Source organism: Sphaerodactylus townsendi, linkage group LG10 (assembly GCF_021028975.2).
Source record: "Sphaerodactylus townsendi isolate TG3544 linkage group LG10, MPM_Stown_v2.3, whole genome shotgun sequence".
Taxonomy (NCBI): domain Eukaryota; kingdom Metazoa; phylum Chordata; class Lepidosauria; order Squamata; family Sphaerodactylidae; genus Sphaerodactylus; species Sphaerodactylus townsendi.
The window spans coordinates 2,732,261-2,759,791 of NC_059434.1; the positions used below are offsets into that span (position 1 = coordinate 2,732,261).

The 27,531-nt window shown below is 48.7% G+C and overlaps 1 protein-coding gene across 6 annotated transcripts in view; it reads right to left on the bottom strand.

Annotated features, from left to right (window-relative positions):
* The window catches only part of SH3BP2 (SH3 domain binding protein 2), a 55,801-nt gene that overhangs the window by 27,834 nt on the left and 436 nt on the right, over positions 1–27,531 (bottom strand). For 2 of the 6 annotated variants that reach the window (XM_048509433.1, XM_048509431.1), the window contains exons 2-3: positions 2,512–2,651; positions 1,370–1,472 (exon numbers count right to left, since the gene is read on the bottom strand). In XM_048509433.1, the coding sequence (XP_048365390.1) occupies positions 1,370–1,472; positions 2,512–2,647 (239 nt within the window). In that variant the 5' untranslated portion in view covers positions 2,648–2,651. Of the gene's footprint in view, positions 1–1,369; positions 1,473–2,511; positions 2,652–2,929; positions 3,302–27,531 lie in introns of those variants that run through there. The other 4 variants (XM_048509432.1, XM_048509434.1, XM_048509435.1 and 1 more) reach the window with 4 other exon arrangements.

A 27,531-nucleotide genomic window follows, 5' to 3' on the forward strand; every position in this document is an offset into this window, starting at 1 on the left:
AGCTCCCCGCCCCCTTATCACCAAACGGTTCACTTTATTCCCACTACAAAGCACTACAGGGCTGGGAACATTTCACACATGAAGCCCGCAGCCAAAGGAGAGAGTGATAACCAGACACCTGCAGAAAAGAAAGCTACACAGTTCCCTTCGCAAATGCCCGCCACCCCCAACAGTCAGGCACAGGCCTGACAGGGGGGCAGCAAAAAGGGGTCCATCCCACATTCTAAATCATTAACATTCATCAGCCTCCAAAACTCTTCTCCCCTGTGAGTATTCAGAATGTGCCCTAAGCCCCCCCCCCCCCCGCCCCCCGGAATCTTGGGTGCACCCAAAGCCTACTAGAGCCACCGTCAATGTGCTGTTCTTGAAAGGGGGGAGGAGGGAAGACAAAGAATTAGAAGGTCCAGCAGGGAGAAGAGCAGACTTGCTAGCAGCAGCCGCCTAGTCAGGACACGTCTGCTGCTGAATGAGCCATCTCTGCTGGGCAGCTGAGCCACCCCTGCAACCTAGCAGAAGCCGAATGGGGGAATAGGGCACACTTCCTGCAGTGTAAGTCACCTCTTCTGTGCCACTGAGCCTCCCCCACATCCTAGCAGCAGCCAAACTGGAAGAATGGGACACGCAGCATGCACTTTGCAGAACGAGCCATCTGTGGTGGGCAACTGGGCCTTCTCTACCTCCTGCAACCACTCAATCTCTGCCCATCACTCAGACCAACTGTCCCCCCCCCACACACTCCCGCCTGCCTAGATCTAGAGCTGCATCAATTTTATTGTGTCTTTTTATTTATCATGATGCAGAAAGCATTCAGATACTGCTAAAGGCAGCAGAAGACGCAGCGTGGCCAATTATCCACTGGCGCTGGGGCGTGCAGTGGGACCGGAAGTGCTTCAGGGCAAGAAATCTTGTCCCGAAGCGCTTCCTCTTGCACTGTGCATGCCCTTCCTGAAGGGTATTCTCAAGAAACTGAAAAGAACTTGAGAAAGCACAGAATTATAGAAGATACATAAAACTTATACCTGCTTGGACTTAGATTAACATGTGCAATTCCTAATAAAAAGACATAACATTCTATTATTATTAGTGGCAAATGCATGGTTGCCAGATACCCACCTGGCTCCGACCATCAGGATATGTGTCTTTATACATGTAGATTAATTCTTAGTTACCCACAAGGTGTTCTGCAATTTACTTAAGTGTCAAATCTGGCCATTTTGCCTTGGCAAAAGAAAAATTATATGATGTCACCACATGGGTCAGGGGCTTCTATAACCAGACTGACACTGATATATTTAAAAGAAGCAGATTGAAATCACCCCACAATATATTAATATATATACAGCATAATGTAGCATAACGCACAACTCACCTATTGTAGCCCTTCAGTGAGAAGGCACCCTGGGGGGATGCAGATGTGCTACTCTTAAAGTAGTAAATACAGCCCTTGTGGACAATCACAAACCTCAGTGGCCCTGGAACAAGCCCAAAGGGAGGGGAAGAGGGGGGGTGGAAAGGCCAGAAGGGATCAGTTAACATAAGTAGGCACTGGATAGTTCTCTCAGTTTCAGTGGCTGATAGAAAGAAGTCTAGACTGGCAGCATTCCCAGATGTTCCCCTTATAATAATAAGAGATACCAGCCCTTTCCCTTCCAGAGAGCCAGCATGGAGTAGTGATTAAGAGTGGTGGACTCTAATCTGGGGAACCAGGTTTCTTTCCCTGCTCTTCCACATGAAGCCTGCTGGGTGACCTTGGGTCAATCACAGTTCTCTCAAGAACTCTCTCAGCCCCACCTGCCTCACAAGGTGTCTGTTGTGGGGAGAGGCAGTGAAGGAGTTTGTAAACCACCTTGAGACTCCTTCCAGGAGAGAAAGATGGAAACTCTTCTTCTTTCAATCCTGCATCTGGACCAGTTTCTACTGGCGCAGGGCAGCTGCAACTCTGGTTCCCTGACAGTGGTTTGTGAATTAGAAGCCAACCTCAGCAATGCAGGGCCCCTCCCTTCCTTTCGTATCTTGTTGGCCTTAGCCAGGGCTCACTGCTGCATTCTGAACCACCCTTAAGCATGGCTCCTGTGTAGAAGGTGGAATTTGAGACCAGGGCTGGTAAACCTTGCTGATGAGATAATTCAATTAGCAGGGATTGGGGGAGGGGGGGTGCAGAAGAGGTATGGGAGGGATTACAGTTTGCAGCGAGCCAGTGTTACAAGTGACCAGGTGAAGTGGATGACAACACCACCACGTTTTGCACACCAGCAAGGGATGACCGTTTTCCTGGGTAAAATGAAGCCTATCCAAGAACCAGAAATTTCCACACAGCTACAACAGAAGCCATCTTTGCTACACTAAAAACAAGTGTTTGATCGTGCAGAAAAAGAGTGAAAAAAACGACTTGCCAGTCAAATCCTGGTTTCCTCTGACCAAATGGCAGGTGAAGCAGCAGTGCCAGCATGAACAGACACTCAATGGAAGCCCCCTTGGTGGGGCTGAAGGACCCCTCCCTTCCCCACTCACACTTTAAAAGCTGGAACTGCGTGCCTCCTTTTTTGTGCAGGTATCCAGACTTGGTCACTCCTCCAGGCATCGTCATCAGGTTCTGTGCCCCGATTGCCTTCATTGGGACAGGCCAAGACAGCTCTTCCGATGTCATGCCTCTGAAATGGAAACCCACACGTTTCACACCAGAAAGTATTCTGCCAGCATTAATCAGCACCAAGGACGAAGAAGGGGGTGCCTGAACCTCACAGCCCTCATTCCTCGAGATAGACCGGAGGTCAGAAGGCGGGCGAGCAAAACTGCTTCTCACCGGCCGCCTCTCATGCGGCCCCTGTCCACCGTCATACCTACCAGATCAAAAGAGCTTTAAGACCACGAGAGACCCAGAGGACTGAGGAGAAACAGCCCACCACAGGAAAAAATATTCATACCATACCTCAAGGGAATCACAGATGCTACGCTCAGCAAAGGACAAGAGAGACCCCCTCACTTCTGCAGGAGTCTGTCAGACCTCGGGTCTGGAAACAACGGAAACTGTAGATTTGTTCTAAAGTCTTTATTTCAGAGTGTAGGTAACATTGTCAAATTCTGGACAAAAAAGGTCACTATGTCAGACTACACAGGGAAGCCATTGAAATCCATAAATACCAAGAAAACTTCAACAAGGAAGAGATTCTAATTAACCAAAACTTGGCTACCAGTAATTAAAAACACCAGAATAAAAGGCCAAGGGCATGTTAGGTTCATAGACAATGGACTCCACGCAGACACAGGGCTTGCATTCACTAAGACCGTTGCTGCTGCAGGGAATGCAAATGTGAATCACTCCCTGGACTGAAAACCCCTCCCTCAACACAATACTATCAACCACACCTTTGCATAGCACGTTCCACCCAAACACTTATTGATTGGTTCCCTACCCTGGGACATGGACAATATATACCCCGCTAAAAACATTCCTTTCTTACTGACACAGTGTGTAACAGACTTCCCTCTGTGATACACCTCTGAAGATGTCAGCCACAGATGCAGGCGAAACGTTAGGAACAAGATCCACCAGACCACGGCCACATAACCCGGAAAGCCCACCACAACCAACTCCCTGGGAGTCTGTGGGTCAGCTGCTCCCTCTCAGCCACACACAGCCTAAAAGGTGGCCATGAGGGCAAACCAGATGCTGCCCTGGGGTCTTCAAAGGCAGGGCAAGATAGGAAAATGTGTGAGCCAGGCTCAATGGGCTTCCATGTAGTGTGGCAATGAACCCTCCTCTCCTGTAGTGCTTTCGCTCTGCCGAGCGGGTTGGTGGTTCCTGCAAGGGAAACGTCCTTGTGGCTGGCCAGCTGCAGGCAAGGACGTCTCAACTTGGCTGGTTATGGTGAATTTTTCCCACACTGCATCAAAATGGTTTGAGGAAATAACTTGCAAGTCTTCACAGCAAAGGGGTTAACAGCTTGGCGTAAAAATATATGTCAAAAATTCCAGGAAGTTTGTGGTCTATTTAAATTAAAATGGCCAAGCAGAAAGTTCCAGTTTATTTCTGTATTGTGGAAAGACGGATGACTTATGAGAGTGGAAGAAAAGAGGAACTCAAAGGCAGCCCCCCCCCCCCCCCGCCCCCGTGTCCAGAGAGCTCTCAGGGCTCGTCTGATTCCAAATGACTGTGAATAAGTTTCAAAGCAGGTGGTGCAGAACAGCAGCGAAAGGGAAGGGCTGCAGCATCAAAGCTCCCCTTAGCCACAGGCCTTGGGGAGGCCCGGGCTGGCCAGTAGCTCTCTCAGAGATACCAGCCCACCTCACAGAGTTGTTGTAAGAATTATTGCAAAATACCAGGAGCACGTTGAGACTGAAAAGCCAAACCCAAGCAATAAAGCATTTATCTAAAGCACCGTTGTGATTTCAGTAGTTTGCACAACCATCCTTTTAAAACCAAAAGAATCGATGGGGAAGGCCAATTTCCATTGGGGAAGTAGAGCCGAGAGAGTTCCTACCAGCACCCTTTCCCAGAGGTAAATTGTCCCTGGAGAGAGAGAGGTTTAGCACCCTCATGCTGAGGTTTTTAAGAACATAAGAACAAGCCAGCTGGATCCGACCAGAGTCGATCTAGTCCAGCACTGTGCTACTCAGGTGCCTTTGGGAGCTCACATGTTTAAAACACATGTTAAAAACATGTTAGTTAAAAACTGCAGATTTAAAAAAATCCATACACTAAGCCTGGTGTAATTTGCATTTTTAAACTTCAAAAAGCTCTGTAGATCCTCTGTAGATTCATATCGACAGAGCTAAAAGTGTATCAGATGATGAAACATACCTAATGATAGCTGCCAGTACTTAGCAATGTATTAATGCTGCTCAGCACGAAGGGGGAAAATTCTGCAGTTCTTATTGCTCTTTCACCACCCACACTCGACAAAAGATTCCTCTCTTTGATCTGCAAGCTCTCGTTCTGCCAAACTTGGCTAACAAAAGAGACCATTAATTTCCCAGCAGACAAGTAAAACCCTGCTGGAAAGCCTCCGTGAAGGTCACTAATCATGGCACATGATTTCTTCGATCATTGCAACAGTGCTGGACTTCAAGTGAATCGTGGTGCTGGGTGCCTGAAAATAATTGTTAGTCTACCAGCTGGGAGTCTTGGGTTTGAATCTACACTCTGCTGAGTGCCTTCGGGCCAGATGAACCGTCTCTCAGCCTATCTCACAGGGTTGTTGTGAGGACACCCACCCACCCACAGATTTCAAAGTCTTCTTCTCCCATCTCTGGGAAGAACTGGCAGCAGCCATTAGAATTCAGAAGTTGAATGCTGTCCTTGGGCATGTCAGGACCATGCCTGTCAGTATCTTGATGTCTTGCTGTGTGTGATTTGCAATTGTTTCCCTGTTTCCCTCTTCCTTTCCTAGCAATCTCCAGGCGCCAGCCCATATTCAAAGAAAGGTTCCCAGGTTCTCTGTAGCTTTGCAGTAGATAGTGGACATTTGGTGTGGGGGGTTTAAAGGATATAAGTCCTGCTTTACATTGTTACTCTTTGTATCACCAGGAATAAACTGCTTTTGGACTTTCCTACGGTCTCTGTTATTTCCACGTTCGAGAGTCTGGCAGGGCATTCATGCTGCACTTTAACCAACCGGCCACCTATCCAGTCATCTAATTTCAATTCCAGATTGTTTATACTTCAGTCCAACCACAAATATTGTTGATAAAACCACAAGTATTGTTGAGTAACAGCCCTGCACTACAAAATAAGTTTTGGATCAACCCAGATCATCCATTCCCAGAATCTGAAAACTGTGTCTTGTGAGAGTGATATACACAGATGCCTGGTCCCCAGCCTGGTTTTGGTACAAAATACTCCAAGGGGAGGGGGCGGGAATCACATTCATTTGCTTTGATAAGATCCAAAGAATCTTATCAACTGAAGTTGCTGCACAACAAAATAAACCACAATTGGCAGACTTATGATACCTAATTAACCATTGGCAATGGAATTTAGTTCTAGAGGGCACGCTCACATGGTACTCCTTGAGGGAAGGGGAGCAAGGAAGGAGCATGTTGGGCTTTTGTAGGAAGAGTGTTTCAAAGTCTGGGGGCCACCACTGAGAAGGCTCGTGTAAGGTTGGTGGTTAGTGTGTGTGTTTCTACTCCGCCAACCTGACCTTGGCACATTCCTTGCTCTGGGCTCTGTGCTCAGGATGCTTAACCTTGCTATGCTTATCGTGTGTGATTTCAGCTTGAGTCTTTGAAAACCTGCTTTTGCTCTGTTGTGGGAACTGTGCTTGGGAGTTTCCTGGGTGTTCGGGGAGGGGGGCCATCGTGTCCATAAAAGCGACACGTTGGGTCTGTGAAGTCAGAATCCGCATTCCGTGTGTGTGACCGTTGAAGTTTATGGAATAAATGAACTGAACTCAGTTGCTTTGTTTCAAGTTCTTTGAGGTTCCTTACATTATGCGGATTCTCTTAAAACATCTATCTTCAGACTGATCCTGGTCAAGTACCATCCTCCGTCTGTTTTTATACTCCCAGGTGTCTACCATCATGCAGGGACTGGGAAACCCGAGAGTTCATTAAGCAGTTGGAGGGCGACAAATTGACAGTGGTAGCCCCAGCCCCATAGAGGGTTCCCTGTCTTCCTTCCCATCTGGACGGTCAGTCTCTGGAGAGCCAGCGGAACCAGTCTCCCTGGTGACCCTCTCCAAGCCTCGGCTCAGCGGGCGTGTCCTTCCTCCAACTGCAAGAGCAAGTGGAAGAAAGACTCCCCTGATGGCCCAGCCCGCCGCGGTTTTCGGCCGGGCGCCTAGAAGGCTGCGATCAGGACTTCTACGATCCCGGTGGCGGGGTGTCAATGGATCGTGCCCCTTTGGAGCGACATTTCACCACCCGACCCAATGTGGATTACAAACCGGTGATGCGTAGAGTGGAGGAGGAAATTGGGGTTTCCACCATCCATGGAGATACTCAGGAATCCCTGGCAAGATTCCTGGATCAATACCTCGAGGATCCCCCTTCCGAGGAGCATTGGCAGAGTACCGGCGCGCGCCCTAAGACCTCACGCCTACCGCCAACTGAGGAAGAAGTGGTGGAGATACCTAAAAGCTCCAGGGTCAGGCTCACCTTCGCGGAGGACACCCGTAGCCGCGAACCCCCGGACTTAGCGGAACTCGAGGGGACGGCTGCCCGACCGCTCGAGGATGCTGGACTCCCTCAGAAGAGGTTTGAATTTGGGGGAACCTCTACCGCGGCGTTGGCTGCTATGAAACATACCCCCGCAGCAGAGCCGGATCTTTGGGAACAGCTCGAGGCCCTCGAGAGGTCCAAACGTGATTGGGAACAAGAACGGGAGGCCCTCGAAAGGGAAAGGGAGGCCCTCGAACGAGAACGGGAGCAAGAACGCGAAGCTTTCGAGAATGAGCGTTTGGCTTTTGAACTGGAACGCGAACAACACCATCGGACCATGGCAGCGGAATTATCACATGAAAGGGGTGTTCTGAGGGACCAATTTATTAAAGACCTCACCTCCCATGGTCAGGTCCTGGAACACTCCAGACTTGAGCTCCAGCGTCAACGTGAATGCCTTAAAGCTTTGGAACATCATGGAGAAGCTGAAGCGGCGATGCAGCGCAGAGACCGCGAAAGACTACAACGGGACCGAGAGGCTCTCGCACGTCGAGAAAGAGAACTGGCTGCAAGAGAGGCGTTGCTACAGAGGGATCTCGGAGCAACTCAGCCGACCCTGCCCAACACCGGCGGTGCGATGCGCCTACCCAGCGGCCCCAATCATCCCGTCCAGCAACCAGCGACTCCATTGCCCCAGCGTAGAGTGCTACTGCCCGTTCAGCCTCCTCCCGTGCAACTACCACCTCCGGTGGCCCCACCTCCGCCCGGTCCGGTCCCGGCTCAACCGGGGCCGCCAATGGCTGGTAGAGGCTACCCTCGCCCTCCCATTCCTACACGTTTCGACGGTACGGCTGCGCGTCTGCCATATTTCATCCTACAACTAGACGCACACATGCTCGAATTTAACGATCTCTATAGATCCGAAGCGGAGAAAGTGCGAGACATCGGATCTGTATTGGATGGGGAGGCTGCCGAATGGTTTGTGCAACTACACGAACCAGAAGGGGCACCTGAACTCCAAACCGTAGCGGCCTTACTCCAAGGACTACGACTGCGCTTTCAAGATCCAGAAGAAGTTAACAAAGCCACTCAGACGATTAAAACACATAAGCAGGGTAATAAAACTTTCGCGGAATTTGCCCGAGAATTTCGTTTAGCAGCAAGCAAACTCCCGGACTGGCCCGAACGCATGAAGTGTGAATATTTCCATGATGCAGTCGACTCAGAAATTTGCACCTGGGCCTGTATGGTGCGTGAACCACAAACCATTGCTGAATGGATTACAGTCGGAAACCTGATTGCAGCCCGGCTCACCCGTTCTAAGTCGGGGAAGAGCGCACCCAGCAAGCCCCCTGCCAAACCAACAGCGGCAGCCGCCGCCCCGCCGTAAAAGGCGAGCACAGGGACACAACCAGCCGAGTCAACCTCTGAGCGTCGCCGCCGTCTCGGGCTGTGCTTATACTGTGGAGGTCCGGGCCACATGGCGGCCAATTGCCCGAAAAAACAAAAAACACCTACCCCTGCTCCTCGCAAGTCGACGGCACGTACCCCACGCAAGCCGGGTCCCCGGGGACCCCAAGGAGCTGCCCAAACTACCTACGAGGACGATCCCGGGGAAGCCGATGACTTCGAATCGGAAGGAGTGAGTCTCTCGTCCAGCCCTGTGGAAGAGATTCCTGCACCAGATGTGGTGAGTGAAGGGGGAGCCCCTATAACTATTATGACTACCCTGACCAATACGTCCAAACATACCCATATTCTAGCACGAGCACTCGTAGACTCAGGTTGCTCCCACTGCCTTATGAGGCCACAAGTGGCTGAGCAATTAGGACTCGAACGTATAGCCTTAGCGAAACCCATCCCCTTCACCCAGATGGACGGCAGCCCGTTAGGCACCGATGGCCCGGCCCGGTTCAAGACCCAACCTGTGCTCCTACGTTGTGAGGAACACTGGGAGAGACGTAGCTTCATCCTGGCTCCGGTCGCCAAACACCCCATAGTGTTGGGGATGCCCTGGTTGCTTTCCCACGAACTCACCATCTTCTGGGGGCAACGCATCGTCCGGTTCACCGATCCGCCTTGTGGGGGGCACATGCACGAAGGGGAACCCCCAGCGGAGTAAGAAGAACTCCCCGATAAGCTCCAACCAATAGCCCTCGCCGTCACCACAAACCCGGAGCTGGCCGGAGTTCCCAAACAGTACTGGGATTTAGCAAAAGTCTTTGAGGAACAGGAATGTGATCAACTTCCCCCCATAGGGACACAGACTGTAAAATCCTTTTGGTACCAGGGGCGCAACTTCCTAAGGGTAGAATATATCGGATGAGCCCAACCGAGGAGAAGGAGCTTCGTGCCTTTCTCGATAAAAACCTGGCTCGTGGTTTTATTCGCCGGGCCACCAAGAGCACCCATGCTGCCCCCGTTTTATTTGTGAAAAAGAAGGATGGGACCCTGCGTCTTTGCACAGCAGATTACGAGGGGGGGTTGAGCAGCCTGTCTGGATTGTCAAACAAATACCCCTTTGCCCTAATCAAAGACCTCCCTCGATGGCTTTGGGGAAGGGCTGATATCTTCACGAAGCTGGATTTGAGAGAAGCTTACTACCGAGTGCGTATTGCTGACGGATATGAACATTTAACAGCGTTTAATACTAAATTTGGTCAATATGAATATTGCGTAATGCCCTTTGGGTTATCCGGAGCCCCGGGGGCTTTTATGTCACTCATTAATGACGTTCTTCAAGAGTTTCTATTCAAAGGGGTGGTAGTTTATTTAGAAGACGTCCTTATTTATTCCCAAACAGTGGAAGAGCATGAACGTCTGGTCAGAGCAGTGTTGCAACGTCTGCTTGAGAATTCTCTATTTGCCAAACTGTCCAAATGTGTCTTCCATCAGACATCCATAGACTATTTGGGCTATCGGATCTCTCCAGAGGGCTTAGAAATGGATCCGGCTAAAGTAGCTGCAGTGGTTAATTGGCCGGTCCCCACCACCCGCAAGGAACTCCAGTCATTTTTAGGGTTTGCCAATTTCTATCATGATTTCATTCCCCAGTTTGCCAAGGTTGCTCTCCCACTTACAGATTTGCTGCGAACCAGGGGGAAAGGACCTCAGGCTTCTAAGCCAGGGGCTTTCATCTCCTGGTCCCCAGCTTGCCAGGAATCATTTCAAGCCCTAAAAACTGCCTTCACCACTGAACCCATTTTACATCACCCGGATCCCAATATGCCTTTAAATGGATTTCACATCGGCCAGCTAGGACAAAGCTTTGGGAGGCGGCTCTACGCCGCATGAAAAAAATAAAACAGATAGTAACTTGTGCCGTGTGCTTATTTATCGAAAAAACTGTCAGGTCCTGAACTTAATTGGACAGGTGGTGATAAAGAAACGGCTGCCATCAAGGAAGCCCTTACTACATGGCGACATTGGCTGGAAGGTGCCGCTCGTCCCTTCCAAGTGTGGTCAGACCATAAGAATCTGGCAGCTTTGTCTACTCCACTCAAAATGTCTGCCAAACAACTGAGATGGGCTGATTTCTTCTCCAGGTTTGACTTTACGGTCCATTTCTTCCCCGGTAACAGTAACAAACTGGCTGATGCTTTGTCCCGCCTACCCAAAGGGGCGGATACCTCTTTACGCGCCATACCTCGCACTGTCTTGACACCCTCTCAATTGGGCTTGGCGGTAACCCGATCCCAGACAGCTGCGTCCCCAGCGCCCCCCCAACGAAGATACCAGACGTTGTGTCTCCGTTCCTACGTCACTTAGAGGAGGCCGGTCAACAGGAGGTACCGAAGGAGGAGTCTGATCCCCTCCTACAACTGCAAGGGGGGGGGTCTGGAAAAGAGGTGAATGTTGGTACGTCCCACCGGCCCTACGTAAGCAGGTTCTCATGGCAGGCCACGATGCTCGCCAAGAAGGACATTTCGGATTTTTAAAAACACTTCACTTACTCCGGAGGCAATTTTGGTGGCGCACCATGTGCAAGGACATTGAAGCGTACATAAAGGGGTGCCCAACGTGTGCGGAGGCTAAAGCCATCCCTGGTAAACCCCACGGACTGCTACACCCCATCCCCCCGGCCGCCAGACCCTGGCAGGTAATATCTATGGATTTCATCACGGATCTCCCCAACAGCCACGGGAATACAGTTTTATGGGGGGGGGGGGGTGGACCTTTTTTCCAAGCAGGCACAACAGAGACTGTTGAGAAAACTCAGCAATGAAGGAATAAGAGGGGAAGTCCTCCTATGGATTAAAAACTGGTTGAGAAACAGGAAACAAAGAGTGGGTGTAAATGGGAAGTTCTCACAATGGAGAGATGTCGGGAGTGGTGTCCCCCAAGGATCCGTTTTGGGACCAGTGCTCTTTAACCTATTCATAAATGACCTGGAAGTAGGGGTGGGTAGCGTGGTGGCCAAGTTTGCAGATGATACCAAATTATGTAGGGTGGTGAGAACCACAAAGGATTCGAAAGAGCTCCAAAGGCCGGACCTTGATAAATTAGGTGAGTGGAGCTGAAATGGCAAATTGCAGTTCAATGTAGCAAAATGTAAGAGAATTGATGCACATAGGGGCAAAAAAATCCAAACTTCACATGCGCTACGAGGGGTCAGTGCTATCAGTTACACAGACCAGGAAAGGGATTTAGAAGCGTCTTAGTTGAAGTAGTTCCATGGGAATGTCAACTCAATGCATGTAACAGCTGTGAAAAGGCAAACTCTATGCTGGGGATCATTACAAAGAGGAATTGATAATAAAACTGCAAAGATTGTCATGCCCTTACTTATATAAAGCAGTGGTGTAAGACCGCGCTTAAGATTACTAATGTGTCCAGTTCTGGTCGCCGCATCATCAAAAAGAATATTGAGGAGATAGAAAGAAGTGCAGAGAGAAGGGGCAACAAGGATGAAGTTGAGGGACTGGAGCACCTTCCCTATGAGGAGGAGGCTGCAGCGTTTGGGACCTCTTTAGTTTGGAGAGGAGGCTGAGGGGGGGATATGATTGAAGTCTACAAAATTATGCATGGGGTAGAAAATGTTGACAGAGAGACATTTTTCTCTCTTTCTCACAATACTAGAACCAGGGACATTCATTGTTGAAAATGTCTGGGGAAGAATTAGGACTAATAAAAGGAAACACTTCTTCACGCAACGTGTGATTGGTGTTTGGAATATGCTGCCACAGGAGGTGGTGATGGCCACTAACCTTTATAGCTTTAAAAGGGGCTTGGACAGATTTATGGAGGAGAAGTCGATTTATGGCTACCAATCTTGATCCTCTTTGATCTGAGATTGCAAATGCCTTAACAGACCAGGTGATCGGGAGCAACAGCCGCAGAAGGCCATTGCGTTCACATCCTACATGTGAGCTCCCAAAGGTACCTGGTGGGCCACTGCGAGTAGCAGAGAGCTGGACTAGATGGACTTTGGTCTGATCCAGCTGGCTTGTTCTTATGTTCTTATGTTCTTATGTTCTTATTCCATGTTCCACCATCCCCTCAGCGCCCAAATTGGCCAAATTGTTTATCCAACATATCTACCGTTTGCACTCGTCGCCGGAGAGAGTGATCTCCAACCAGGGCCCGCAATTCATCTCGAAGTTTTGGAAAGCGTTCCTGGAACTGTTGGGAACCATCTCGGCGGTCGCTGCTCCGTACCACGTGCAAAGCGACGGCCAGACCGAACGGACCAACAGAACGCTAGAGCAGTACCTACGTTGCTACACCAACTACCACCAAGATAACTGGGTGGACCTACTTCCCTTTGCTGAGTATGCTTATAACAACGCGATTCATAGCAGCACCAACAAAACACCGTTCGAAGTGGTGTCAGGCCGGTCGTTTCCCCCGTCACCCCAGCTCCCCGATGAGACTCTCCAGCCCCCGGAATTTAATGATTGGATTCGTTCCCTGGCCGAAGGATGGAAAGACGTCTCTTCCTCCCTTCTTCAAGCGCAAGAAGCGCAGAAAAACCAAGCGGACAAGCGGAGAATAGATTTTCCCCTGCAAGTGGGGGCTTGGGTCTACTTGTCCACCAAAAACCTTAGAGATGTGCACAAATATTCCAAGCTAGGCAAAAAGTTCATAGTGCCGTTTAGGATCACCCAAGTGATCAATGGTGTGACTGCTCGTTTAGAATTGCCTAATTCACTGAGTAACATTCACCCTGTATTTCATTCCAGCTTACTCAAGCGGGCTCCCGGTTCAGATGCCTGGCACGACCCAATGGAGGCTCCCCCGCCGGAGATCGTTGATGGCCACAAACATTATGAAATTGATGCTATTCTGGACTCCCGATATCTTCGCAAACGCTTGCAATATTTGGTGTCTTGGGTGGGCTATCCATCTGGCCATAATCAATGGGTGTATGTCGAAAATATTGATGCCGCCCCCCCCCCTTAATTTCTGCTTTCCATAAAGCGTTCCCTCTCAAGCCGGGTGGGGAGGGAGCTTTCGTAGGGGAGGCAGAGTGTAAGGTTGGTGGTTAGTGTGTGTGTTTCTACTCCGCCAACCTGACCTTGGCACATTCCTTGCTCTGGGCTCTGCGCCCAGGATGCTTAACCTTGCTATGCTTATCGTGTGTGATTTCAGCTTGAGTCTTTGAAAACCTGCTTTTGCTCTGTTGTGGGAACTGTGCTTGGGAGTTTCTTGGGAGTTCGGGGAGGGGGGCCATCGTGTCCATAAAAGCGACACGTTGGGTCTGTGAAGTCAGAATCCACATTCCGTGTGTGTGACCGTTGAAGTTTATGGAATAAATGAACTGAACTCAGTTGCTTTGTTTCAAGTTCTTTGAGGTTCCTTACAGCTCTCTCCTGGGCCCCTAACCAAAAGAGTGATGGGATGGAGACAGACAGCCCTCCCTAAATGGTCTTAGTAAATGGGCAGATTTCTATGGGAGTAGGTGGTTCATTAGGTAACCTGTCCCAATAGAATGAAAGGCATCTGGGATCAAGATCCAATGCCCACAGTGATTTCCAGTAAAGGGGTTTCGGTCTTGCCTTTAAAGCAGCAGGCTGTCTCCCCACCCCCACCCACAAATTAATTTCTACTCCAAGCCAAGCTACTGATTCACAGATCTTTTGTACTAAGAGAAATTGGTTGAATTCATTGCCCCAAATGTTTTGTTGGATTGGTGCAGAACATACAGTGAGAAAGAAACAGAAGTTTCCAGTCAGATGAAGGCTATTCTTCATTCCTGATCAAAAATGAAACTATCATGAAAGAGGAACCATTGTTCCAGAGAGGCATGTGGCTGAGCAGTGTTTTCACTGTGTAGCCATGGAATAAGTCTGAAGTATGGAAAATAAAATCTAAGCTTTACATCACCAGCATAATCCCAGCCTTGAGAGATTCTCTTCCGTCCCAAACTTTTGCCTACTCTTGTATTCGGCAGAACACCCAGAAATCCTCACCCTGCTAGTTCTGCTCCTCTCTCCTGAGCCCTCCGGGGGAGGGTGGTATACAAATCTAATAAACCATAAAAGGCCTCAACCATGGAATTCAAAGAAAGCTCAGCCTTCTTGGAGGCAGAGCTAGAAGATGGGGTGGGGGTGGGCAGGGGGCACAAGGCTGGCCCAGCTCAGTCCAGCAGCAGCATCATAGTCCTATGCGTCTGAACCCCTGGCAGGCTCAGCTATATGTGGCCAATGCACTGCATTCCACGTGGTGGTGGTGGTGGTATGTGTGTGGCGGGGGTGTGTGTAAGGTTGTGGATCCTGGATCGCTACTTTGATGACCCAGCTGTCACTGGTTGTTGGCAAAGTACGGGGGCCCGACCCAAAACCACTCAGTGGGAGCTCCCTCTCAGGGACGACTCGGATTCTTCCTCCCGGGGTGCCCAAGCCCGCTTGCCCACAGCAGAAGGGGATGACGACTGCTTGGTGAACCTGGATGCCTCTCACCCTGACTTCATCCCTGCGGAGACCGGTGGTGAGGATGTTCCAGTCGAGCCCCCCGATCCTCCGGGAGCCAGCTCATCTCACCACGGAGATGCAGAGGATCCAGGCTGGTTGGGACCTGTTGAGGATCTTAACGCATACACCCTTCACGCCCAACATGAGGCCCTGGAAAGAGCCAGGCGTGAATGGCAGGAGGCCTGGGAAGCCTTGACTGATGATCGTGTGCATCAGCGGTTCCAATTGCGTCAAGAATTCGATCGAGAAAGAGAAGCCCTCTACCTCCAACTCTAAAAGGATTGGGAGAAGCAAGAGCGTGATTTGTTGCAGGCGGCAGAACAATCCAAGCAGGAACTCCTCCGGGAAGTGCAACAATTATGGGCCCTCCATCTGCAGCACACTGAAAGCTCCGCTGCACAAAATGCTGAACGCGTTCAGATTCAACGAGAACGTGAAGCTTTGGAAAAACAACGAGCTGCCCTCCTTCGTAAGGAACAAGAGATTATTGACATGGAGACACGAGAGTAGGTGGCGGCTGCAGATCTTCAACAGGAACTCACCATCCAGGCGGCCTTGAGGTCAGACCATCGGTCGCTACCTGTCACACAACCACCCGTACGACAGTCCGGGGAAGAACGTCGCAGCACAACACAGCCTAGATGCCCACCTCAACCTCCACTGATACCTCCAGCCATAGTAGCGCCTCCGGTTCCTGCAGGACCCCGCATTCCAGCTCGTTTTGATGGAACGGCGTCCAAACTACCCTACTTCATTTTGCAACTTGATGCTCACATGCAAGAATATGATGATATGTATCGTTCGGAATGGAAAAAGGTGCAGGATATTGGCTCGGTCCTTGACGGGGAGGCAGCTGAATGGTTTGTGGAACTGTTTGAATTTGATGCCGACGAGTTGAATTCAGTGGCTGAATTACTCCAAGGGCTTCGCCTTCGGTTCGAGAATAAAGATGTGGTGGACAAGGCGAGGAAAATTTTGAAAACTATCAAGCAGGGTGGTAAACCCTTCGCTGAGTTTGCTCGTCAATTTCAGGCCACTGCCAGCAAAATCCCTGACTGGCCCAACCGCATGAAATGTGAGTATTTTTATGAAGCTGTCGATCCCGAAATTCGTTGATGGGCTGTCATGCACAATGAACCTCGGACCGTAGCAGAATGGATCAAGGTTGGGAGCATCATAGCTGGCCGGCTTAATTGTTCCAAGGAGACAACTACCAAAACCCAACCAACCAACCAAGCTGGGACGACAGCAAAAAAACCCACTGGAAATGTTACTGCCTCGGAAACCACCTCCAAGAGACGCCGTCAGCTGGGACTCTGTCTCTACTGCGGCGATCCAGGACACATGGCCGCCAACTGCCCAAAGAAGGCTAAACCCAGCACGGGGCCTCCATCAAAAAAAGGTGGCTGTCAAACCATTATGCCGTTCAGTCACCCCAAAGTCATCCCAAGGGGTCTCCAAAGCTTTAGCTGCGGAAGAGTTGGATGTTCCAGAAGAGGAGGATGAGGAGTCAGCTGAAGTCGGTCTTTCCAGGGCAATCCCTGAAAGCTCCGAGCTCCCAAAGGATGCGGTGAGTGAGGGTGGTGCCCCTATTACTTTAATGACTACTCTTACCAATCCAGCCAAAAACACTCGAATTCTTGAACGAGCCCTCATAGACTCTGGTTGTTCCCACTGCCTTATGCGCCCACAAATAGCAGAGGAATTGGGATTGGAGCGTATCCCCTTGGTTTAACCCATTCCATTCACCCAAATGAACGGTAGCCCGCTGGGGGGGGGGGGAGGAAGGGCCGGCTCAATTTAAGATTGAACCTGTACTGTTATGTTGTGCCGAACACTGGGAGCGTCGCAGTTTCATTTTGGCTCCGGTGGCTAGGCACCCCATTGTTTTGGGAATCCTACGATCCCACCATATGATGGGCTCCCCGCATAGTCCGTTTTACCAATCCTCCTTGTGGAGATCACATGCAGGAAGGGGACCCACCCGATATGGCCGTTGCTGCTTCAGTTTCGGAGGTCGCTCCCCTGCCGAAACTGCCCGGAGTGCCTAAACAATATTGGGATCTTTCCAAGGTGTTCGAGGAGGGGGAGTGTAATCAATTGCCACCTCATCAGGATATGGACTGAAAATTGAACTGATTCCGGATGCCAAACTCCCTAAGGGAAGGATTTACAGGATGAGCCCAACAGAGGAGACTGAGTTGCGGGCATTTCTGGATAAAAATTTGGCAAGAGGCTTCATCCAAAAGCGACCAAAAGTACTTATGCTGCACCAGTGCTGTTTATTTTTAAAAAATGCTGTGGTGGGGGGGGGGGGGATTAGAACTAATAAAAGGAAACATTTCTTCACGCAACGTGTGATTGGTGTTTGGAATATGCTGCCACAGGAGGTGGTGATGGCCACTAACCTGGATAGCTTTAAAAAGGGCTTGGACAGATTTATGGAGGAGAAGTCGATCTATGGCTACCAATCTTGATCCTCCTTGATCTGAGATTGCAAATGCCTTAGCAGACCAGGTGCTCAGGAGCAGCAGCAGCAGAAGGCCATTGCTTTCACATCCTGCATGTGAGCTCCCAAAGGTATGTGGTGGGCCACTGCGAGTAGCAGAGTGCTGGACTAGATGGACTCTGGTCTGATCCAGCAGGCTAGTTCTTATGTTCTTAAGGGCAGTGTAGCTTATAATTGGTTATAACTGTACACTAACCATGGCCATGAACAATAAGCACAGCTCTCAGAAATATGTATATGTCACACTACATTCTAGAGGTGTTGTACACGCTTCACTATTCATACCTGTTTTTCCTGTCCCAAAACTAAATTCCCAAAACTAATCCCACAAACTGGATCCCATGGAGAATTTTTGCAAATGGAAGGGGGACATTTTCTACCGATTCCCATAGCTGACCTCACCCCACACCCCAGGAGCAGATGGAGGGGGAAGGTGAGGAACTTCTGCTCCACTGACAAAAACTTTTTGTCAGCAGAAACACTCCAGGAAACAAGCCATTCATTTCTACTTAATTTGCTTATCTGTTCAGATCACAGAATTCAGCATCCCTTACAGAACTGATGTTTAAGGCAGCAAATGCACAGGCTAAGTGCCATCTGACTCATGGTGACTTTATGAACCAATGACCTCCAAAACATGACTACAGCTTTCAATGACATGGCCACAGTAAACTGGGAAAGACCATCTTCTGGGCAGGTATTGACTAGGAAAATGGAAAATATTCAACAGCTAAGGCAAAGAGGGTTGCCTTATTTAAGTACCTTCCCTTAAATTTGATGATTGTCAAATTCCTTCCATCTAGGTACAAATCAGGGTCAAACTCATCTCCCCAGGACAAAGAGGGTCGCAAGTCAGACATTTTCTCTCCAGGACAAAGACGGTTGCAGGCCAGGAGTAGAAAGTTCTATTTGGTGCCCTCAGGATGCAGATTTCTAACTTTATGGCAGCAATGAGCAGATATCAGATTTGTATAATTCATTCTAGTATCTATTTATTTGGTTGTATTACTAGAACCTGGTAATTTACATGCAAATCTGTTAGAAATGGTGATAAAATATTCACTCTCAACTACAAAGAAAATAATACTAAATGGAAATAATTGATCTGTAATCCCTACCAGCTTAAGCAAAAAGCCTATGCAAACAGAGTCCTGGCCAACATAAACAACGACAGAAACCACAACAATAAATACATATTTTTAGAGGGTTACAGGCCAGGACCAACTCATTGAAAATTCCAGCAATCCAATACAGGCTCCGGAGCATGAGAACAAATTCTCCATCTTGGTGCTGCACAGCCGTTCAACAGAGTTCAGACACTGCTTACATCAAGAGAGCCACCCTAAATATCAAGTCGTATTTCATCAGAGTAAAAGTATGAACACCACTACTTTTTATTGTTTAAAATATTTATATCCCTCATTTTCCATGTCATTCAAGGGAACTTACAATATTTAAAGCAACAAAATCATGTCACATACAGGACAACCAGCGTCACAAAAGCTAATCAGAGGAGAACAAGCTAAAAGCAGCATCAACATTAAAATTTAGACACTGAACACAGACCCCAAAAGCAGTAACTGAAAAAGTGTTCAAACAGGTGAAAACATGCAGCTTAAGTAATCAAACATGGACCGAATAGATGAGCCAGTGTGGTGTGGTGGTTAGGAACTAGACTAGGATCAAAAAGGCCCAAGTTCAGCCTCTCATTTGCCAAGAAACTTAGAGCGTTACTTCGACCCAATTATTTCCTCCAAGCATAACCTGCCTGACAGGATTGTCCTAAGGATAAGACGGGGGGGGGGGGGGGGGGGGGGGGCACTGTTGCTATCCTGATCTCGTTGGAGGAAGGGCAGGATAAAAGGGCACTAAACAAACAACAATAAAGCAAAAGCTGAACAAGTCAATATGGATAAAAGCTGTGTATCACACTAATCTACACACAGACTTACACAACATTGTACCAGACAAAATCAGATTTCAGAACTATAAAAATGCTTCTTGTAGCAATAAAAGCCATTCACTACACCTTGTTGTGAGTTTTTTGGATGACCTAAAAACTGAATTTTTCCCCACTTACAGTTTTCCCTTAGGCTAAGACTGTCCTGAGTAAATTCATAGCAGACACAGCAATTCTCAAACTAAGTCCAAGAATCCCAGTCATTTCCCCATTACAGGTCACCCAAAGCCAAGTGATCCCAACTAGAAATTGTTTTGGAGGATATTTTACCTGTTTATTTAAACCACAGCACTGCAGAGAGAAAGGTGGGAAATCTTCTCTAACCCAGCAGAGGCAAAAAGAAGTTTTGCACGAATCTGTGAACCTCACCTCCTCCCTGATGAAACCAATCATCTAGACTGGGCTCTGCAGGCTAATGGCTACTCCACAACAGAAATCAGAAGAGCTTTAAGACCAAGAGAAACCCAGAGGACTGAGGAGAAACAGCCCACCACAGAAAAATTTTTCTACCATACATCAAGGGAATCACTGATCAAACAGGGAAACTGATGAAGAAACATAACCTACAAACCATCTTCAAACCTACCAGGAAAATACAGCAGATGCTACGCTCAGAGAGACCCCCTCACTTCTGCAGGAGTCTATCACATACCCTGCATAGGAACCACAAAATGAAGCATTCAAACTCATATTAAGGAGCACAAAAGACACTGTCGGCTTAACCATCCTGAAAAATCTTCAGTTGCAGAACATGTCTTAAACAAAACTGGACATAACATTTTATTTGAAAACACTGAAATTCTGGACAATTCAGAAGGTGACTATGTCAGACTGCACAGGGAGGCCATTGAAAATCACAAACACCAAGACAATTTCAACAGGAAAGAAGAGACTTTGAAAATTAGCAAAGCTTGGCTACCAGTTCTTAAAAACACCAAAAGCAAACCCCAAGGGCATGCTAAGTTCATGAACAATGGACTCCACCCAAACACAGGATTTGCATTCACCATACTACTGCTGCTGCAGGGCATGAAAATGTGAATCACTCCCTGGACTGATAAGCCCCACCCGCAATACAATACTATCAACCACATCTTTGCATAGCAAGTTGCACCCAAACATTTATTGATTGGTTCCCCACCCTGGGACATGGACAATATATACCCCAAACATTCCCTTCTCTCTGGACACAGTGTGTAACAGACTTCCCTCTGTAATTCACCTCTGAAGATGCCAGCCACAGATGTAGGTGAAACATTAGGAACAAGATCCACCAGACCACGGCCACACAGCCCGGAAAACCCACCAGAACCAGTTGAATCCAGACGAGGAAGCCTTCGACAATATAAAAATACTGTGCATGCATATTGTCCCTCTGTCCCAAATGCCATATCTACTTTGAGTTTAATAATCCTTCTTTTACTGTGTGATGTAATAGAATATTCTTGACAGGAAGATTCTTGACAGTAAAAGATACATTGAACTCAAAGTAATAATCAATATCTAAGGCTTAAAATTTTCTTTATTTACTAATATATGCCTACCATTTTCCTAAACATTCCAGAAGAAATACAACCACAAGACTCTTGGAAAAAAATGTTTGCTCAGAACTCCCCACATAGCAGCATGTTTTTCTTCCTGGGGAACAGGACAGAAAGCGTGACAGAGCAATTCCAATTCTCCAACTGCCCTTTCCGTCTGATGTCAGTCCGAACTGCACGACAGAGATGGTGCCGGCGGCCCTAGCTCAGTGATGGCGAACCTTTTCGAGACCGAGTGCCCAAACTGCAACCCAAACCCCACTTATTTATCGCAAAGTGCCAACCCGGCAATTTAACCTGAATGCTGAGGTTTTAGTTTAGAAAAAGCCAATTGGCTCCCTCTTCCTCCGCCCCACCAGCTTGAGCAGGGGCCAGCCTGCTCTAGCCTCCAGCAAGTCCCGTGTGCACCGCTCTGTGCCTCTCTAGCATCTCTGCCTCCTCTGCGCCCCCACCCCCCAGGCAACAGCCACCCAGAGCACAGGCACCAGGCCCGCCAGCCGAGTCCTCCCTGCTCACCGTAGTACACGCACATTGTGCTCAGTGGCCAAGGCCAGCCTAGATGTGTGTGGGAGGGTGTGATTTTCTGCCCCCCACATGATGAACTCTATGTGTGCGTGCCCACAGAGAGGACTCTGAGTGCCACCTCTGGCACCCGTGCTGTAGGTTCGCCATCACTGCCCTAGCTGATGATTTCCATCTGAATGCAGACAACTGATACATCCAGTGGTGGGATTCAAATTATTTAAAAAACGGTTCCAGTAGTGGGATTCAAATAATTTAACAACTGGTTGTTTACAAGCAAAATGTTAACAACTGGTTCTGCCAAAGTGGTGCAAACCTGCTGAATCCCACCACTGCATACATCCCTCGGTGACTCTTTCTAGATTTATTTATTTATTTATATTATTTATTTATTATTTGAATTTTTTAATCAGCTGACTTTGATACTGTGAACCTTTCCATCTTGTTCCGATATTTGGAGGCAGGAGCAAGAATTAAGTAATACATTTTGGATTGATTTAAATCATTCCTTATGGGCGGAGGTACTGTTGGAGACCAGTTGTGATCAACACTTTGTGGGATTTCACAATGCCAATCTTATTCCCCAGAGCAACCCAATCTCCATTTAAAGGCCTGAGGGAAAATTATTCATTGTTATGGAGCAGGAACTCATCAATATACAGATAACACTCTACCTGAAGACCTGGAAAGTAGGGACTTAACTTTAATGCCTGACAAATGTGACTATATAAACTTTATTTTTTTAATGGAGGATTAAAGGACCACTTTAGTCTTCTAGTCCTTGCTGAGGAAAGTGCTCAGACTCCAGGTGCCACGCAGCATTCACGTGGCCTATTTTGAGGGGAGTTTAGGCTTAACCACACAGTACACTTGATGAAAACAGCTCAGAAACAGGCTCATTTCAATAGTATGAGAGGCTTGGACGTTGCTTTGGTTGCCTTTTCTCCAGCCCTCTCCATATTACGGTGTTACTGGAGCACTGCAGCCAGAGAAAGTGTAACAAGTTGTAAAGCAGGTTTCTTGTTGAACCAATTTTGACTCATGACTTAAAGCAAAAAGGTTCTTCATTTTTAAGTGTTTTGACAGGAACAGCATCCAAGCTTATATAACACAGAGCAGAGCAGCCTCTCCCTCTTCAATTATTTTGACAAGAACAGTATCAAAAGCCTTAACAGTTCCTTAAGAGGGACAGGCTGGTCAAAAACAAAAACCACAAAGTACTGAGGTGTGAATTATCACAATCCCAGGGTAACACTATCACCAGTCCCCTAAACTAAGCTGTTAGCCAGAGACCAAGGGACTCCGTTACTAGTCCTATCCCAGTGTCTAAGATCAACAAGTCAGCCCTGCAAGGTAGGATCTTGTAAGCTGAATTCCAGAAAACAGTTGCTCTGGAATCTGTAGCCAATAAGAGCTAAAGAACTGGATTGAGATTGAGAGGTCCAAAACCCGATGAACAACACAAGGTATAATTAATAAGATTTAGTAGAAGAATGCACAAGTGGGGACCTGCAAGAAACTTGCAGAAGCAGCCATCCCCTTTGGGCCCCCACTTGCTCCCTCCCCTCCCCCACCCCTGTTCTCTGCAGGCTCCCCCCCTCCCCCCACCCCCCACTCTCAGTAGTATGCCCAGAGCAGCCCAGGAGGGCCCTGCTCTCAGTGGCTGGCCTAGAACATTTCAGGCAAGTGCACTAAGGCTTTCCCCCCCCCACACACACACACACCCCCTCAGCAGCTCACCCAGACTACTCTGAGCAGGTGTGTGAGACACGGAGGCCTCTGCTGGTCTCTTGTTTATTTATGGGGGGGGAGTAAACACCCTCATTTTCTTCTTTCTCTTTTTTCAGCCTTCATATTTTATGGCAAACTTGAGGAGTACCCCAAGTTTGAAGAAACATCTGTTTGGGGGTCACTCTATCCCCCTAGCTGTAGATTTAAGTATTTGCAGATAAGGGCACAGTTGGGAATTAAATATATAAATAAGCAATTTAAAAAGTGAGAATAAAATAACAAAGCTGAATATATTTATAAGGATTTATATACATTTATAAGGATTGGTTCTTTAGATCCATTGCCACCTGGCAAGATTGAGTCCAACAGACTTCCAAAGTCCAAACAGGTATTCCAGCCAGCACGGCCTACCCGGAATCAAGGAATACTTCAAGAACAGATGTAATCCAGACAAGGGGCAAACTAGAATGAAGGATCTTCTTTATGCGCAACGACCCACATTGCCATGATTCTAGTGGACCAATCAAATGTACAGCGACTGATGTAACTTGATCAAGTAGGCAAGTTGATAACCAGATGACCCAACCAATCAGGTGAACTACCATAATGATATCATACGTTCTGTAGCTGTATAGGGTCTAACCAAGCAAGCACCATCTCCCACCCTTGGTTTCTTGCTTCAAGGGGATGGAATGTGTAGGCCAGCCTCCCTCCCAGAATCTTTGGTGCTGAAACTGCTAGGCCAGATGATCTGTCCAGAACCTGTGCCAGCCTCCCGTCTTCCTTATTTCATTCTTTGAAGCTTCAGGTGGTTTGACCTCGGGGTTCTCAGGGACAGAAGAGTCCATGATTTTCAGGAGGCCAAAGCCTGAACCAATGTTTCTGAACAGGCGAAAGGATGCTAGGCAAGTCAGTCTCTTGGCAAACAGCACTGCACCTACCTTCAAAATATACAAACCTCCTAATGGGCTCCTTGCCTAACTAGCAGACCTCCTAACCATTCTCCCACCGAAATTCAACAACGTCCAACCCTATCAGTTAGCCAGCCACGGAACGGCCAAATGCCTTCCTTTGTTTTTTCTTTCCAACATGACAACTCAGTGTTTGAAAGCGATTCACTGAGGCCCCTCAAGGACGGAACCTGAAACCATCCAGCACACACCTGGCTCTTTATCTTTTTATTCCAATCACCTGGTGATGCTGAAGAGGTTCTAAACAAGCCCCTGTCTAATGTGATTAAACAGTCAAAAGTGAATGAGCTGAAGGAGAATCCTGAAAATACAGAGGTAAGGCGGGCTGAGAAAACTGAAGTCTTGAAGGACATCCCTCTTTTGATAGAGTCCAGGTGACAGCCATGCAAACACTTCGGAGCTAGTGTTTATACTGGATCCATCTTTACTGCTGCAAAAGCAAGTTAATGCAGGTCAAAAGTATTCTTTCAGCTTCATTAAGCTTAGAAGGTTGCTCCCTATTGATTCAGCTACTCTGGCCTCATGGTTCCATGCTGTGATTTCCTTGAAGCGGCACTACTATAATGTATTCTATATGACTCTGCCATTAAAGACAACTCAGAAAAAACCAGTTAGTACAGAAAACCTCTGCTCCTGCTAGCTGCCAGGTGGAACACACTCATCACACCCATTCTTCAGATGCTTGGTTAGTTACCGGTGCAACAGTTTTGCTCAGGTGAGATGCCACCTTGCAAACGGCCCAGGTCAGCAGCTGCCCGTTCATGCACATGCGCAGTGGCAGCTTCCACCCTGTGAACGAAACCGCCTGCTGGAGGAGATCAGTAAGGCCCCCACACTTCCCATCACTGCACCGAATGTGCAAAATAAAAGTATCCAGGAGGAATTAGAACTGCAGGATAGTAGAACAGCTCAGGAGGATAAGTTGCTTGTATTTATCTCCTTCCTTTTCACTTTTCACCTTTGTCCCCCATCCCTCATTATGGAATGTCAAGCCAAGGACAATTTTGATGCCTTAAGCAGTCTTTTGTTAACATTATTTTCAATTTTGTAATCATAGCCGACTGCACTGATTATTAAATGCCATTTCTGCCTGACCAAATTGCTTTTCATGTTTTGTAATCTCCCTTGAGTCTCAGGGAGGAAAGACAGGCTGATAATAATTGGCTACCGGTTCAAACGTCTGACGATAAACCCTTAGAATACATACCTGGCCTGTGCCCTGCCCAATCACTCCCAAACTAAGCCACTGCTGCCCCCATCCCCTCTGCCCCAAACAGCACACCAGACGCTGGGTCAATTCTCAGAAAGCCACCGCTGCCCCAGAGCCCTCCACAAACCTTCCCCCAAAGCACCCTCCCTGCTGCCCAGTTGATAGCGCTGCCCCCCACCCCATAGAACCCCTTCCCCCTGACCTCCCATTACAACACACAGCCCAGTTGCCCACTCCCCTCCCAAACAATCCCATTTCCCCCACACACACCAACGTGCAAGCTGCCCTCCCTCTGGCTCAGAATCTCTTCCCACCCCCCCAAACCCCCCCACCAACCTGCAACACCAGCATCTGAAGGTGAGTCCGGCGGGGTCTGCGGCAGAGGCCGGTGTGAGGAGGAAGGCGGCAGGGAATCCCTGACTGGCCCTCCCTCCACTTTGCTAGAGCCCGTTTCACTGCACAGTGAAATGGGCTTCACTGCTAGTAATAATAATAACAATTTACTCATCTTCATCTCCTCACATGAAGAGTAGAAAAACTTGTCCTGATGCTTCCACACTAGACTCTGCCCGGCTGTTTCCCATTCAGAATCAGCTGCAAGTGGAATTGAAACCGATTCCGTACAGCGCGACAGTCGGCCAGGCCTGTTCCAAAAAGTAATGGCAGAACTTCTCAGCAAGCAGAAGTCTTGCTTCTCCTGGCAATTTCCCTCTAGTTCCTTCGTCTAACAGCGTCATCCTCACTTTATGTCTGCTCTGAAGTCAGCCATGGCATTTATGAGTAAACTGATAGTGATCAAGTGGGGGAGGGGCACTACCTATTTCCTCTCACTTTGTAAGCACAGCAACGATTCACGGTAATTTTTATTATTGTCATGTCATGTTACTTTTATGGCAATTACAGCTGTTCTTTTCATGAGAGAGGCTTTGTCAGGAAAGTGAAAAGATGTATGATCCACCCACCCTCAGGAAAACAAGAACTGACCATTAACAACTGACAAACGAGTGCCCTGGCCCATCAAGAGGAGGACAGAACGAGCAGGGGCCACGCATGACATGGCCCTGCGCTTGGCATGCAGAAGGACCCAGTTTGTCCAGTTCAAAAGACCAGGTCAGAAGGGCTGTTTGGAAGTCCTCCGCCTGAGACCCTGGAGAAGTGTTTCCCAACCTTTTCGAGGTCAGGGTACCCTTGACCTCACTCTTCATGTCTCACGGTACCCCTGCCGCCACCTTCCACCTTCCCCTCCCATTGCACCTGCTTGCCACATCCCCACCTTCCCCTCCCAGGGTGAAGGGAAGCACTGGGGGTGGTGGCAGCATCTGACCTTGTGGCAGGCCCTGCCCCATGGGCAGCTCCATGTCCTTGCTGGCACCGGTGGGAGACACCACAAAAATGAGGGGGGGGCAGTAGTGTTGCCGCGGTACCCCTGGGACATGCTCACGGGGTACCACGGTACCCTGGTTGAGAATGGCTGCCCTGGAGAGCAGCTGCCAGTCTGAGCAGGCAATACAGACCTCAATGGTCGGATTCAGCACAAAGGAGCTTCATGTGTGTTGAAGTAGGTGGACAAAATTCCCCGTAAGATGAGAAATCTTCTTAAAATCTGCCTTTCCCCCCTCTTGTTTAAAAGTTCGGTAATGTCTGCGGAACTCCAAAACTTGCCCATTGCTAATAATAAAAGGCTTGCACAGGTGGTTTTGGGGGCTGACTGGATCAAATTGTAGGGACTGTCTCTTAGGGTTTCACTTCCAGACCATCACAGCAGGAGGCAGTTTCGTTTTTTGCAGTCTGCAGTCCAGAGGTTCCCCAAGGAAGTGGGGGGGGGGGGGTGCCGCCAAATGTGCTCCTGCTCTGGATAAAAGCGCCTGACTGCAGGAAACCCCCCCCCCCCGGTCATCCCTGCCTGTGAAGTGGGAACAAGCTGGGGCTGCTCCTCCTCTACCCAGCCCGGCGAGGCGGGCGGGCGGGCGGGGAGAGGGGCGGGGAGCGGCCCGTCCACGCTGGCAGCAGCAAGAACGGCCGGGAGCGGCTCCCGAGGCGGAGCACCGGAACCGGAGGGGGGGGCGGCCTGGC